This window comes from Miscanthus floridulus, chromosome 18, assembly GCF_019320115.1.
Source record: "Miscanthus floridulus cultivar M001 chromosome 18, ASM1932011v1, whole genome shotgun sequence".
Classification (NCBI taxonomy): Eukaryota; Viridiplantae; Streptophyta; class Magnoliopsida; order Poales; family Poaceae; genus Miscanthus; species Miscanthus floridulus.
In genome coordinates this window covers 121,382,933-121,393,878 of record NC_089597.1, presented here as the reverse complement: position 1 = coordinate 121,393,878, position 10,946 = coordinate 121,382,933, and the positions used below count along the sequence as shown (strand labels likewise).

Genomic DNA, 10,946 nt, shown 5'->3' with positions numbered 1-10,946 from the left:
TTTTGTTTCATTTAAAAACCTTTTGACTCAAACTTAAGAAAGTTTGACTAATACGAGTACCATAGCTACTCTTTTTATGGGATGGAGTAGTATTTAGATATACATTATGGTTAAATACATAGCGAAAACAATATATTAAAAAAGATAAAATATTTTATAGTTTGAAACCGAGGGAGCAGTATATTTTGCAACGCATTTTTTTATTTTTTTGAAATTGCAACGCATTTTCCCCGAAACTGAAAACGAAGTTTGCACCATTTCTGGACGTGGACAGCAAAAGGTTACAGTATCACAGGTAACAACAGTCAACAGTTGACTCGCCAGGGGCAACCGTACGGGCCGTAGTACTTCCAAAGTACTAGTGGTACACATGAACTACATCTCTCCGCATTCGCGAATACCACAATATGATAAGAGCTCTGGCAAATGGAAAACGAGCACTGCTGTGCCATGCAGAAGTAATAAGGATCAAAGAACGCAGACAGAAAACAAATTAAATACCCAACAAATCAAAATTTCTATGCTCATTCTCATCCCAGATTCCAAGAACTAGTGAAGATCGATCAGACGGCCGGAAGAGTATTAGCATATATAGCTATATATAACTAAACATGACAAAACAAGCAATTGGCGTGACTACATAATTGGTGCTAGCTAGATGATGATCTTTGAGTTTATCGTAAAACTCAAATCGATCGTAACTGATTACAACCATGTTTCAGACCTTCAATCTGGGAGCATTTCTATGAAGCTAATATAAAGCAGGGCTAGCTTGCATGTTGCAACAGCATGCAGAATTGCAGTATGATCGTATCGTAAGGTCGTCGTCATCATACCCAAGTTATTAGTGGCATGGATATGCCATGCACACTTGTATTGTATAATCTACATAAATAAATCCACAGCATGAAGCCCGAAACTAAACCATTCTGAAATCTCAACTGCTCATTGAAACCGAGCATATCAAGAGGAGTAGCTGGTGGAGATCTTGCCGCTTGTCTCGCCGCCGCCGTTCGTGATGGTGACCTTGTCGCACGACGGGCAGACGATCGCCATGGCCGTGGCCGTCGCCGGGAACGACTGGACGTAGAGCCCAGCGGCCGCCGCCGACCGCTGCAGCTGCGCGAGCTCCAGCCTCAGCCGCTGGTTCTCCCCGGTCAGGCTCTCGCAGCAGCGCTTCAGGATCTCGCAGTCCACCTCCGTTTGCTTCAGCTTTGTTCTGACGAAAGGTCATATTTTTGCACAACAAGTTCAGAACATGCATGCAAGCGGAGGCCAGTGCAGACTAATTTTTTCATGCATGCATGAACTCTTACATACCTTGCCCTCCTGTTCTGGAACCACACTTCCACCTGCCTGGCGCTTAGATTCACCTGCCGCGCGAGCTCCTGCTTCTGAGCCTGTCCAACATGCATGAAACGATCCTTTATTTCGTCAGTTTCTACTACTAGACATGAACGTGGTATAAAAGCAAGAATTAATCCATATGTGCAGACATGAACAATATATAATTCAGGTTCTACTACTAGCTAATACTCCTATAAACTACATGGATGAGAAATTCATATACTTTTTTTTTTTAGAACTGAGAAATTCATATACTGAAGGATGCATACGTGGGAGAGTATGTTGTGGGCGCGGAAGGTGTCTTCGAGCAGCGTCGACTGCTCCTTGGTGAGCCGGAGCTTCTTCCTCGTGCCCGCGCCGCCGGCAGCACCGTCGTCGTCGTCGTCACTGGGGCTCGGACCGCCGTGCGACGACTGGCCATCATCGTCGGCCGTGACCTTCAACCTCTTTCGTGCACCTTTCTCCGCCTTCTTGCTCGCAGTCGTCACGGCAGCTTCTTCCTTGACACTCTGCGGGAACAGCATCAGGTCGAACTGCACCGGTGGTCGGCTCCGCTTCATCAGATCGCAGCCGCCGCCGCCGCCTATCCCCAGGCCAAGCCATGACTTCCCGATCCCCTCTTCCTCCATGGCACGAGTGCTATACATGGAGCTAGTAGCTAGGCTAGCCCTAGCACGCACGTACCACCGCGCGCGATGACGAAGAAGAAGATGGGATGGATCGGTCGTTACGGATCAGAGAAGAGAAGCAGCAGCCTGGTGAAGTGGTGGTGGGTCTAGGCCGGAGTAGTAGTAGAACAGGACTAGTAGTAAGCAAGTAGCCGGCGTATGAAAGGCTTTGCCTTGTTGCTTTATAGGCGCAGGTGGCGGGCGACTAGCTCGCTCGCTCGCTCCTACTCCCTTGTACCTGCGATTGCGAAGCGAAAACGGCAGAGGAGGACAAAGTCAGTTTCGTGTGTGGATTGAAGAAGACACAGGATTAGTGAGAGGTTAATCGTGTCCTAATTAAAGCGAGTGGACGTTTATATTTGAACGCAGAGATGGATTTGCAGGAAGGGTAAATGTTCCGATTGGACTGGCCACTGATGAGACGACCGCATGGAAAGGCAGCCGGTTAAGACCAGGAGGGCCGTTTCCTGGTTTCCCGCGAATCAGATGCAGGCATCGATGGTTCCTGAAACTGACGACATTTTAAGAGCATCATATCACTGATTGATGATGAATAATAATTCCGGACTGCTCCATTTTCAACTGTAGACGACAGTAAAAGCTATCCTCCCTTGTTTTTGGTCATGTTCGCTTCGCTGAAAAAATAAACCGAAACACTGTTCTGGCTGATTTGTCGTGAGAAAAAAACACTACTCTAGCTAAAAAAACAAACTAAAAAGTCTAATTATAAGACAAGCGAACAAAACATTTATCTCCGTGGAAAAACTGTGCACTACTACTCTGTAAAATTTCGTTGCCTTGTAATGAAACTCGGGTACACAATAGTTGTGGGAAGAGAAAATCTCCGTGGAAAACGACTAAACGAGCCATTATATTGGCTACGACAAACGACAAACGTACGTACGTATGTACTCCCTCCTTAAAAAAAAATAGTCGGTAGGGAAATCATGTTGGTTAAACTTTTTCAGCTTTAATTAGATTTATAGAAAATACGTATAATATTTATATATCTAAATAAATTTATTATGAAAGTATATTTAATGACCTACCTAATGATACTAATTATATAATATAATTAAATATGTTTGGTTAAAATTAAAAGTTATTGATTTTTTAGAAAGCGAGAATGACTCTTTTTTTTAAAAGGACAGGAGGGTTAAGCTGCTAGAGTCTAGTACCAGTATGGTACCCGGTGAAACTAAGGAGGCCTTGTCTGAACGTACACGGGGAAAAACAAAGCCGGCTGATGACAGGTTAAGGGCTTCTCCAGTGGCCCGTGGAAAACCGACTCTTGGTCTTATGTGGCGTTGAGTGAGTCGATTCAACACCACCGGAGAAAGTCGAATCAAGGACGAGAGAGAAGAGTCGACTCAATCCTTTGCATCGACTCACAACGATTAAAAAGTTGATGAAGCCTTGCGGAGCTGCGTTGTCCATGGGCCAGGAAAGAACCAGCGGCCAGAGAAAACGGTGAAAGGAGGAGTCGACTGCATGTCCCAAGGCATTGGAGGAGTACGAGTCGATTTTTTTATGATTCGGTTTTGGATCTACGTGTTCTGCTTTTTGTCCACGAGTCGACTCATCTCCCAACAACACCATCTAAAATTCAATGGTTAGCGCTACATGTAAAAGGTTCAACATCTATTCGGTATTTTCTCCAACAAAAGATACAAAAGAGAATTATTTCTGCAAATAGGTTTTCAGGAGAGAGGATGTCTATATTTGGATTGTGCCTCTTAGGCAACTCAAAATAGGTCTCTCGTATAGGTACTTTGTTGGAGGCTGATTTTAAGTCTCTTGCTAACCATTTTGAATTTAGGTGTCCATATAAATTTTTTTATTGGAGACCGTCTAAGTGCACTCCATGACGTGTGCATGCATGCATGCACCTCTCTAGTCTCTTGGTTGGCCCTGGAGGCAAATTAAGTTCAGCGTATGCATGCATTATAAGTCTCTCGCTTAGGTGTATGTACGTGCATGATGGTGAACAATCCACGCCTAGTCTAGATACACATAAATATACACGCATCGCCATAGAAATAAGTACATATGGAACATGCAATCATTATCCGAAATTATCAACGTTTTCTAGAGCAGGAACAATGTAACCGATCAAAAGTCAGAGCTCTCCAGAACACAAGTCAGAAAAAGGCCGTCGATGGCAATTTTTGCACCAGTGGTTCCGGCGACATTCGTACGGCACTACTGGATGTTGTACCAAAATAAGTTATTCTGAACCACCTCTATTTACAATAATTTTATATACTATTTTACGATAACGTCAATACATATTTACGATAGTTAGGTTACTATAACATATGGGGATATTTACCATAACGTTATAGTAAACCACTTAATAAGGAGTTACTATAATCTCGTAAATTATATATAGAACTACTAGCATGTAGCCGGCTACAAAATAACTTATTCTTTAGCTACTTTGAGTTACAATAATTACTATATTAATTTACGAGATTATATAGTAACTCCTTACTAAGTGGTTTACTATAACGTTATGGTAAATATCCTCGTGTTATAGTAACACAACTATCGTAAATATGTATTGATATTATCGTAAATGGAGGTGGCTACAGAATAACTTATTTTGTAGCTAGCTACTAAATATACTCTCCCTATATATATATATATTGTTCTACGGCTGGCCATAGAATAACTTATTCTGTGACTACTTTAAGTTACGATAATTACCATGTTAATTTGCGAGATTACAGTAACTCCTTACTAAGTGATTTACTATAACATTACCGTAAATATCACCGTGAGTTGTAGTAACACGAGTATCGTAAATGCATATTCATGTTATCGTAAATTGGTATAAATATTATATATATATATATATATATATATATATATATATATATATATATATATATATATATATGGAGAGTATACTTAGTAGCTAGCTACAAAATTAACATGGTAATTATCGTAACTTAAAGTAGTCACAGAATAAGTTATTCTATGGCCAGCCGTAGAACAATATATATATATATATATATATATATATATATATATATATATATATATATATATATATATATATATATATATATATATATATATATACACTGCGATCGCTATCTTGTTTTTACCGCCTTACTGCAGCATATAGTGGAGCTGGTTGAGATCTTCTGCCATCGTCATGCGGTCAAAAAGGAAGGGTGCTTTAACCTTGATGCAGAAGCTTTCTGAACGCAGGCAGTCGACGTAGCAGTGCTCTATTAATTAGTTTAAATTTCTCATGATAATACATGCTGATTTGGACAGGTTGTTCGTCCGATGTTCTTCAGTGTTTTATTCGCACGATAATATATTTCGTTACACGACTGATTCGTTCAAAGACATGGGTCGCCTGATTAATTCAACCCTGCGATTCGTACGTCCCAGTCGAACTAATGATCGAGTTCCCTTTGAAGAGAGTAGCCACCAGCAGCAGCCACCAGCCACCAAATCCGTCGACGAGGTCTTCTTTTAACCTTGCTAGGTTTCCACGTACTACAGCTTCTTTTGTGCTTTCTTGGATTTCGAAAGGCAATATTCCAGTCTACAGTCTAGCTGGATCAGGTTTTCAAACTGCCCCTGCCCGGCCGGCCGATCCATATAATTCACCTGCGCATTCAAGTGAACTACTGGATTATATTATAGTATTTGCTACACTCACGATGTGCATATATGTCACTTCTTCTTTTTCGGAAAAGAGGGAGGAGCTCTGCCCAATCTAATTTGTAGCTAAAGAATAAAATCCTACTTTTAAAAAAGGTGTTGTCCTCATGTAGCGAGGAGTTGGTTTGGTAGTAAAACATGTTGTTCTTAGTCACGAAGAATCTATTCAACACCTCCTTTTTAAATGCCTTGCAAATTTTCTTTGGCGCATGTTGTTTCTTTACTCTTGGAATTAGCACCGAGGAGGGGTTTATCTAACCATTACAGAGTGTTACCTGGGTGAGATAACATGCTAAAGTTCTTGACATGTACTTTTGCAATGTGTTGGACCTATGGCTATCAAGAAATGGTATTATTTTTGACAAATGCCAACCAGAATTTTATCTACGGGTTTCATTCAAGGGGAAGTACTGGCTACGGCACCGGACGCCGTTGCGGCGACTCGAAGATCAAAAGGAACTGCAGATTTTAGTTTTTAATTTGAAACTTGGAGTCAACAGTTATGCAATTTTTTGCATCCTATGGATGGTTGTTTTTTTTTCTGCATTGGTCAATATTTTTTTTTTCAAGAATGTGCTTAGCACGTGTTTCATTAAGATGAAGTTAGAAAACATAGACGTCCAACATCACATCACATCGAGGTGCCATTAGTGATGGGGTAGAACACTAACAAAAGACACCGCTAAGCGGTGGAAGGCACGCCGTTGTGACTAACTAAGAAACTAATTGTGACTAACTAAGAAACTTTTCTCCTTTTACAACTCCATTCTGGGAACGGAGTTCACCAGGACATGCCGCATCAATCTGCAGGAAGTTGGTCTCCCGTCTTTTGATCTGTCAAGCATGGACGTATGTTTTTCTGAGGAAGAGGTTTGGTCTGTCGTCAAGGAGCTGCCATCGGAGAAGGCGCCGGGGCCAGATGGCTTCACGGGGCTGTTCTACAAACATGCTTGGCACATCATCAAGGCAGACGTCCTGAACGCTATCAACGCGTTCTGGACGCTAGACACAAGAAGTTTTCACCTGCTAAATGATGCATTCATGGTACTTCTGAAGAAGAAGATGGAGGCAAGCGAAATTAGAGATTATCGCCCGATCAGCTTGATGCACAGCTTCGGCAAATTGGTTGCGAAGTGTCTGGCAACGAGGCTGGCTCGGAATCTGGACAAGATGATTATGCCCAACCAAAGTGCATTCATCAAGGGGCGTTGCATCCGTGATAATTTCCGCACCGTGCAGCTTTCATGCCGGGCTTTGCACGCTTGCAAAACCCCTTGTGTTCTCTTAAAGGTGGGTATCGCCAGAGCCTTTGATTCAGTGTCGTGGCCGTATTTGTTGGAAGTGCTGCAGCACTTGGGTTTTAGTCAGCGGTGGCGTGACTGGATCTCCATATTGCTGTCGACAGCGAGCACGAGGATCCTGCACAATGGAAGACCGGGTCGACGCATTTGCCATGCGCGAGGACTGCGTCAGAGTGACCCCCTATCGCCCATGCTCTTGGTCATAGCCATGGATGTCCTCAACAGGCTCTTGCTCTGGATGGACTTGCAGCGCTTCCTCTCCCCGTTGCCATGCAGGTCAATAAGATTCCGGGCTTCCCTCTATGCCGATGACTTAGTGCTGTTTGTTGCCCCACTGGTTCCTGGTCTCACAACGCTGAAAACGGCATTGGATATCTTTGTGACGGCGTCTGGCTTATACACCAATATAGACAACTGTGTTGCTACCAAGGTTTTTATTTTCAGAAATTAAAATTTATCGGGGGTCACAGATAAAGAGGATAAACAGGATATATCGGAATTATCGGACCAAATTCAAATAAAATTTAATTTAAATTTAAGTAAATTTAAACAAAATTTGTACGAAAAAGATAGATATTTTTTTATCGGCACCTATGGATAAAAATGATATATCGGAAATATCAGGAGATTTCGGCCGTTAAAGGAAACCATGGTTGCTACACCGATATGTTGCTCGCAAGCTCAGCTTGACTTGATCACTGATGATGTTCAGCTAACACCTGGGGTGCCGGATACTTTGAACTGGAGATGGTCCAGTAATGCTCAGTACTCTGCATTTTCGGCTTACTCGGCAATGTTTATTGGCTCTTCTAGGCCGTTGGGGGCAAGGCAACTCTGGAAAACAAATGCGCCGCCTCGCGTGCCGTTGTTGGACTGCAGAGGCGGAGGCACGGGGGTAGCAGTCAGATGATTGCATCTTATGTGCGCAGGGAGTTGAATCTATGGATCATATTCTATTGGGTTGCGTATTCAGCAGGGAGGCTTGGTCCATCGTCCTGGATTCATCTATTGTGGTGCATCAGGAAACTTCTTCTCCTGGTGGTTGCACGCCAGGAAACGGGTATGGAAGGTGGCACGTCGAGGTTTTGACTCACTGGCCTCATCAGCTGGATGATTTGGAAGGAGCGGAATGAGAGGACTTTTGGTGGGCCATCCACGCCTCAGCTGCTGGTAAAGATTGTTGAAGAGGCCAAAGAGTGGTCTAGGGCGGGGTACGGTCGTATCCAGACGCTACTACAGTTGTTGTAATGGGCTGCGCTATGTAGCTAGTCGCTAATAGTTTTGCGTAATATCGCTAATTTGTTGTCAAGCCGGGGTTCAGTTTGGTAATCATGCGATTACTAATCTGAACTTGTAATGTGAACCGGGCCATTTCTGCCTCCTCTTAATGAAATACGTGCCTCGGCACGGTCGCGAAAAAAAATAGTACATAGCTAATGCTGGTTTGAACCAATTAGCTATTGTTAGGTCATTATCATCACCTAGATGACATCTCCAAACAACTTTGGATACCGTTGGTGGATTGTACGTACTACATCTCTTTTTTCTATATGAAATGAATTGGTTCATCTGAAATTCGTGCATCGTAAAAAAGGTGCTAGACAACAATATGTTTCTTTCATATATCTAGACGGATGGTTAATAAAGATTCGGTATGAAGGCCCACAAGCAGAAAAATCAAAATTATTTATACTCCCTTCGTCCCAAAAAAAAATACACACATAGCCTTTCGAAGGGTCGAACTTCGACTAGATCTATAAATACACACATCAGAGTATCAATGATTGTATATCCAAATATGTTTACTATGAAAATATATATTAGTATTAATAATCTAGGTTTATATTATAGTATTAATCTAGGTTTATATTAATATTAATCTAGGCTCATCTGAATATATATTACAGTCACGAAGAACCCATTCAACACCTCTTTTTTGAATGCCATGCAAAATTTCTTTGGTGCGTTGTTTTCTTTACTCTTGGATTAGACCGAGGGGGGATAAAAATGATTTATCTGACTATATTCGAGTGTGTTAGCTGGGCGAGATAATATGGTAAAGTTGTTGATAGGTGATTCTACAATGTGTTAGTCCCTGTGGCTATAATTAAAGAAATGACACTATTTTTGACAAATGCCAACCAAAAAAATTCTTGGAGGTTTTGTTCTGGGGGACATATTGGCCACTACTACGCTGGACATGCCATTGCAGCGACTAGAAGATCAACATGAACTACCAATTTTAGCTCGTCGAAACTTGGAGTCAATATCAATGCAAGTTTTTGCCTCCCATGAATGGTTGTTTTTTTTTCCAGGATTGGTCAATAAATGCCGAACTCGTTTTCAAATTATTTCTAGAGCTATCGTGTGAATGAGTTTTGTAACTACGTCTATCTCCTTGTAACAATTTTGGACTAATAAATAAATTCTACTATAAAAAAGGGAAAAAGCAGGGTTTACACCGCCACCACTATCAGTTGCCAAAAACAGGGACCCAGGCCACGCCAGGAGGAGGTCAGGTGCAATGGAGCATGTAGACAAAGTGCACGAAAAGAAGCATCAAGATCAAGGTTCTACAAAGAATGCTCTTCTACGTTGGGGATATGTCCTCCACCCTCGCCGTCGAGAGGAAGGCCACCCGCGCCGTGATCGATTTATGTTGAAAAATGTGTCTGTTCCTTCCGGTTCTGTACAAATGTCGTTTCAATTGTTTCTTATCCGGGTTTTATGTGGCACATGAAGTGGACAAAAGTAAGCATACGCATGCAATACGTTGTCTTTGAGAAAAACGCAATCATGAGGGCTTTATTAGCTACTCCCTCTTTGACTTTAATTTTTAGTCCATCTATTTTACTATGTATCTAGATATAATATTATATCTAGATGAATACAAAAATGGATATAAAAAAATCAAAGCGACTTATAATTCGGAACTGAGCGAGTAAGTACTATATATATACGGGATTTGCATTTGCCGTCCTACATATATATGGAATGGAATACTATTGCGGCGTGCCAAGCTGAATTATTCAAGGGATACGAAAAATGACATATGTCTTCTCTGGTAATACAAACAATTTAAAACCAGCAATTTGTTCAAAAGAATCCCAGCCATCTTGGCGCGCGCCATCGATCCTTTGGAAGAAACAGCGACGTGTGTCTCTTTTCTCGGTTTTATTTTCTGCAAGGTTGTTCGTGTTAGCTCGCACGTGTTAACAAGCAAGCGATCTAGTAAGAAGAAGCAGCAGCAGCAGAAGCATGGGTCGTCTAGTCAGAAGAATTCAACGCCTAATGTTGTCAGGTCGTCATCTCCTAGCTAGGAACCAGCCTACGTACCGTGTATGAAACGGTCTCTCATTTCATCGGCTAGACGTACGGCTAATACATATCATATCAGTCATTTTTGGTGCACACCTGCGTGGCCCACAGGTTTAGTATGTTTATTTTCCCTGCGATAAGTCACAAGCTAGCCACGCACGAGAAATCATCAAATTGTAGTTAACTGGGACAGGTAGCACGTAGCGCTAAAGTTCCCTCGATCAGCTAGCTAGGCAGCTGCAGCTGCATGCATTCCTTCCCAGAAGGTTCGTCGGGGCTGCGAGAAGTGCAGCCGAGCAGGCTGCATTTCTACCGCTGGCTACATGCAGCTTTCGTCTGTTTCATCTCTCCCCCTGGGACTGCCGGACTGGGACGGGAGCTGAGACGCCTAGAATCGATCGAATAGGCTCTGGAACCAAACGGGCCCAATCAGTGCAGGTTTTGACTAGGACTAATCCATACCTTTCTCTCCGACTCAGCCGTGTTTGATTTCCACCGGCTAATTGAGCCTTGGATCAACGTCTTGATCGGATGTCCAATCATTCCATTGTTGGTGGGCCCCTGTCGCATATCACTATAAAAAAAGTGGGATCAGGGCTCTAACTACGAGGTTGACCTGACCCACCGA

The 10,946-nt window shown here is 42.5% G+C and overlaps 1 protein-coding gene across 1 annotated transcript; it reads right to left on the bottom strand.

Annotated features, from left to right (window-relative positions):
* Window positions 1-773: 773 nt before the first annotated feature.
* LOC136519527 (homeobox-leucine zipper protein HOX18-like) lies at window positions 774-2,082 on the bottom strand. The gene is made up of 3 exons (XM_066512917.1): window positions 1,617-2,082; window positions 1,321-1,400; window positions 774-1,219 (listed from the first exon to the last, which is right to left on the bottom strand). Exons 1-3 carry the CDS (start codon window positions 1,992-1,994, stop codon window positions 964-966), a joined length of 714 nt encoding a protein of 237 aa, XP_066369014.1. The 5' UTR covers window positions 1,995-2,082; the 3' UTR covers window positions 774-963.
* Between the last annotated feature and the right edge of the window lie 8,864 nt (window positions 2,083-10,946).

What these genes read in the sequence shown, in the direction of transcription:
- LOC136519527 (XM_066512917.1), bottom strand. Translation starts at nt 1,994, where the DNA reads ATGTATAGCACTCGTGCCATGGAGGAAGAGGGGATCGGGAAGTCATGG. An exon ending in CCCACAACATACTCTCCCAC is followed by an intron (nt 1,401 to 1,616) that starts GTATGCATCCTT and finishes CATGTTGGACAG; the next exon opens with GCTCAGAAGCAGGAGCTCGC. An exon ending in TTCCAGAACAGGAGGGCAAG is followed by an intron (nt 1,220 to 1,320) that starts GTATGTAAGAGT and finishes ACCTTTCGTCAG; the next exon opens with AACAAAGCTGAAGCAAACGG.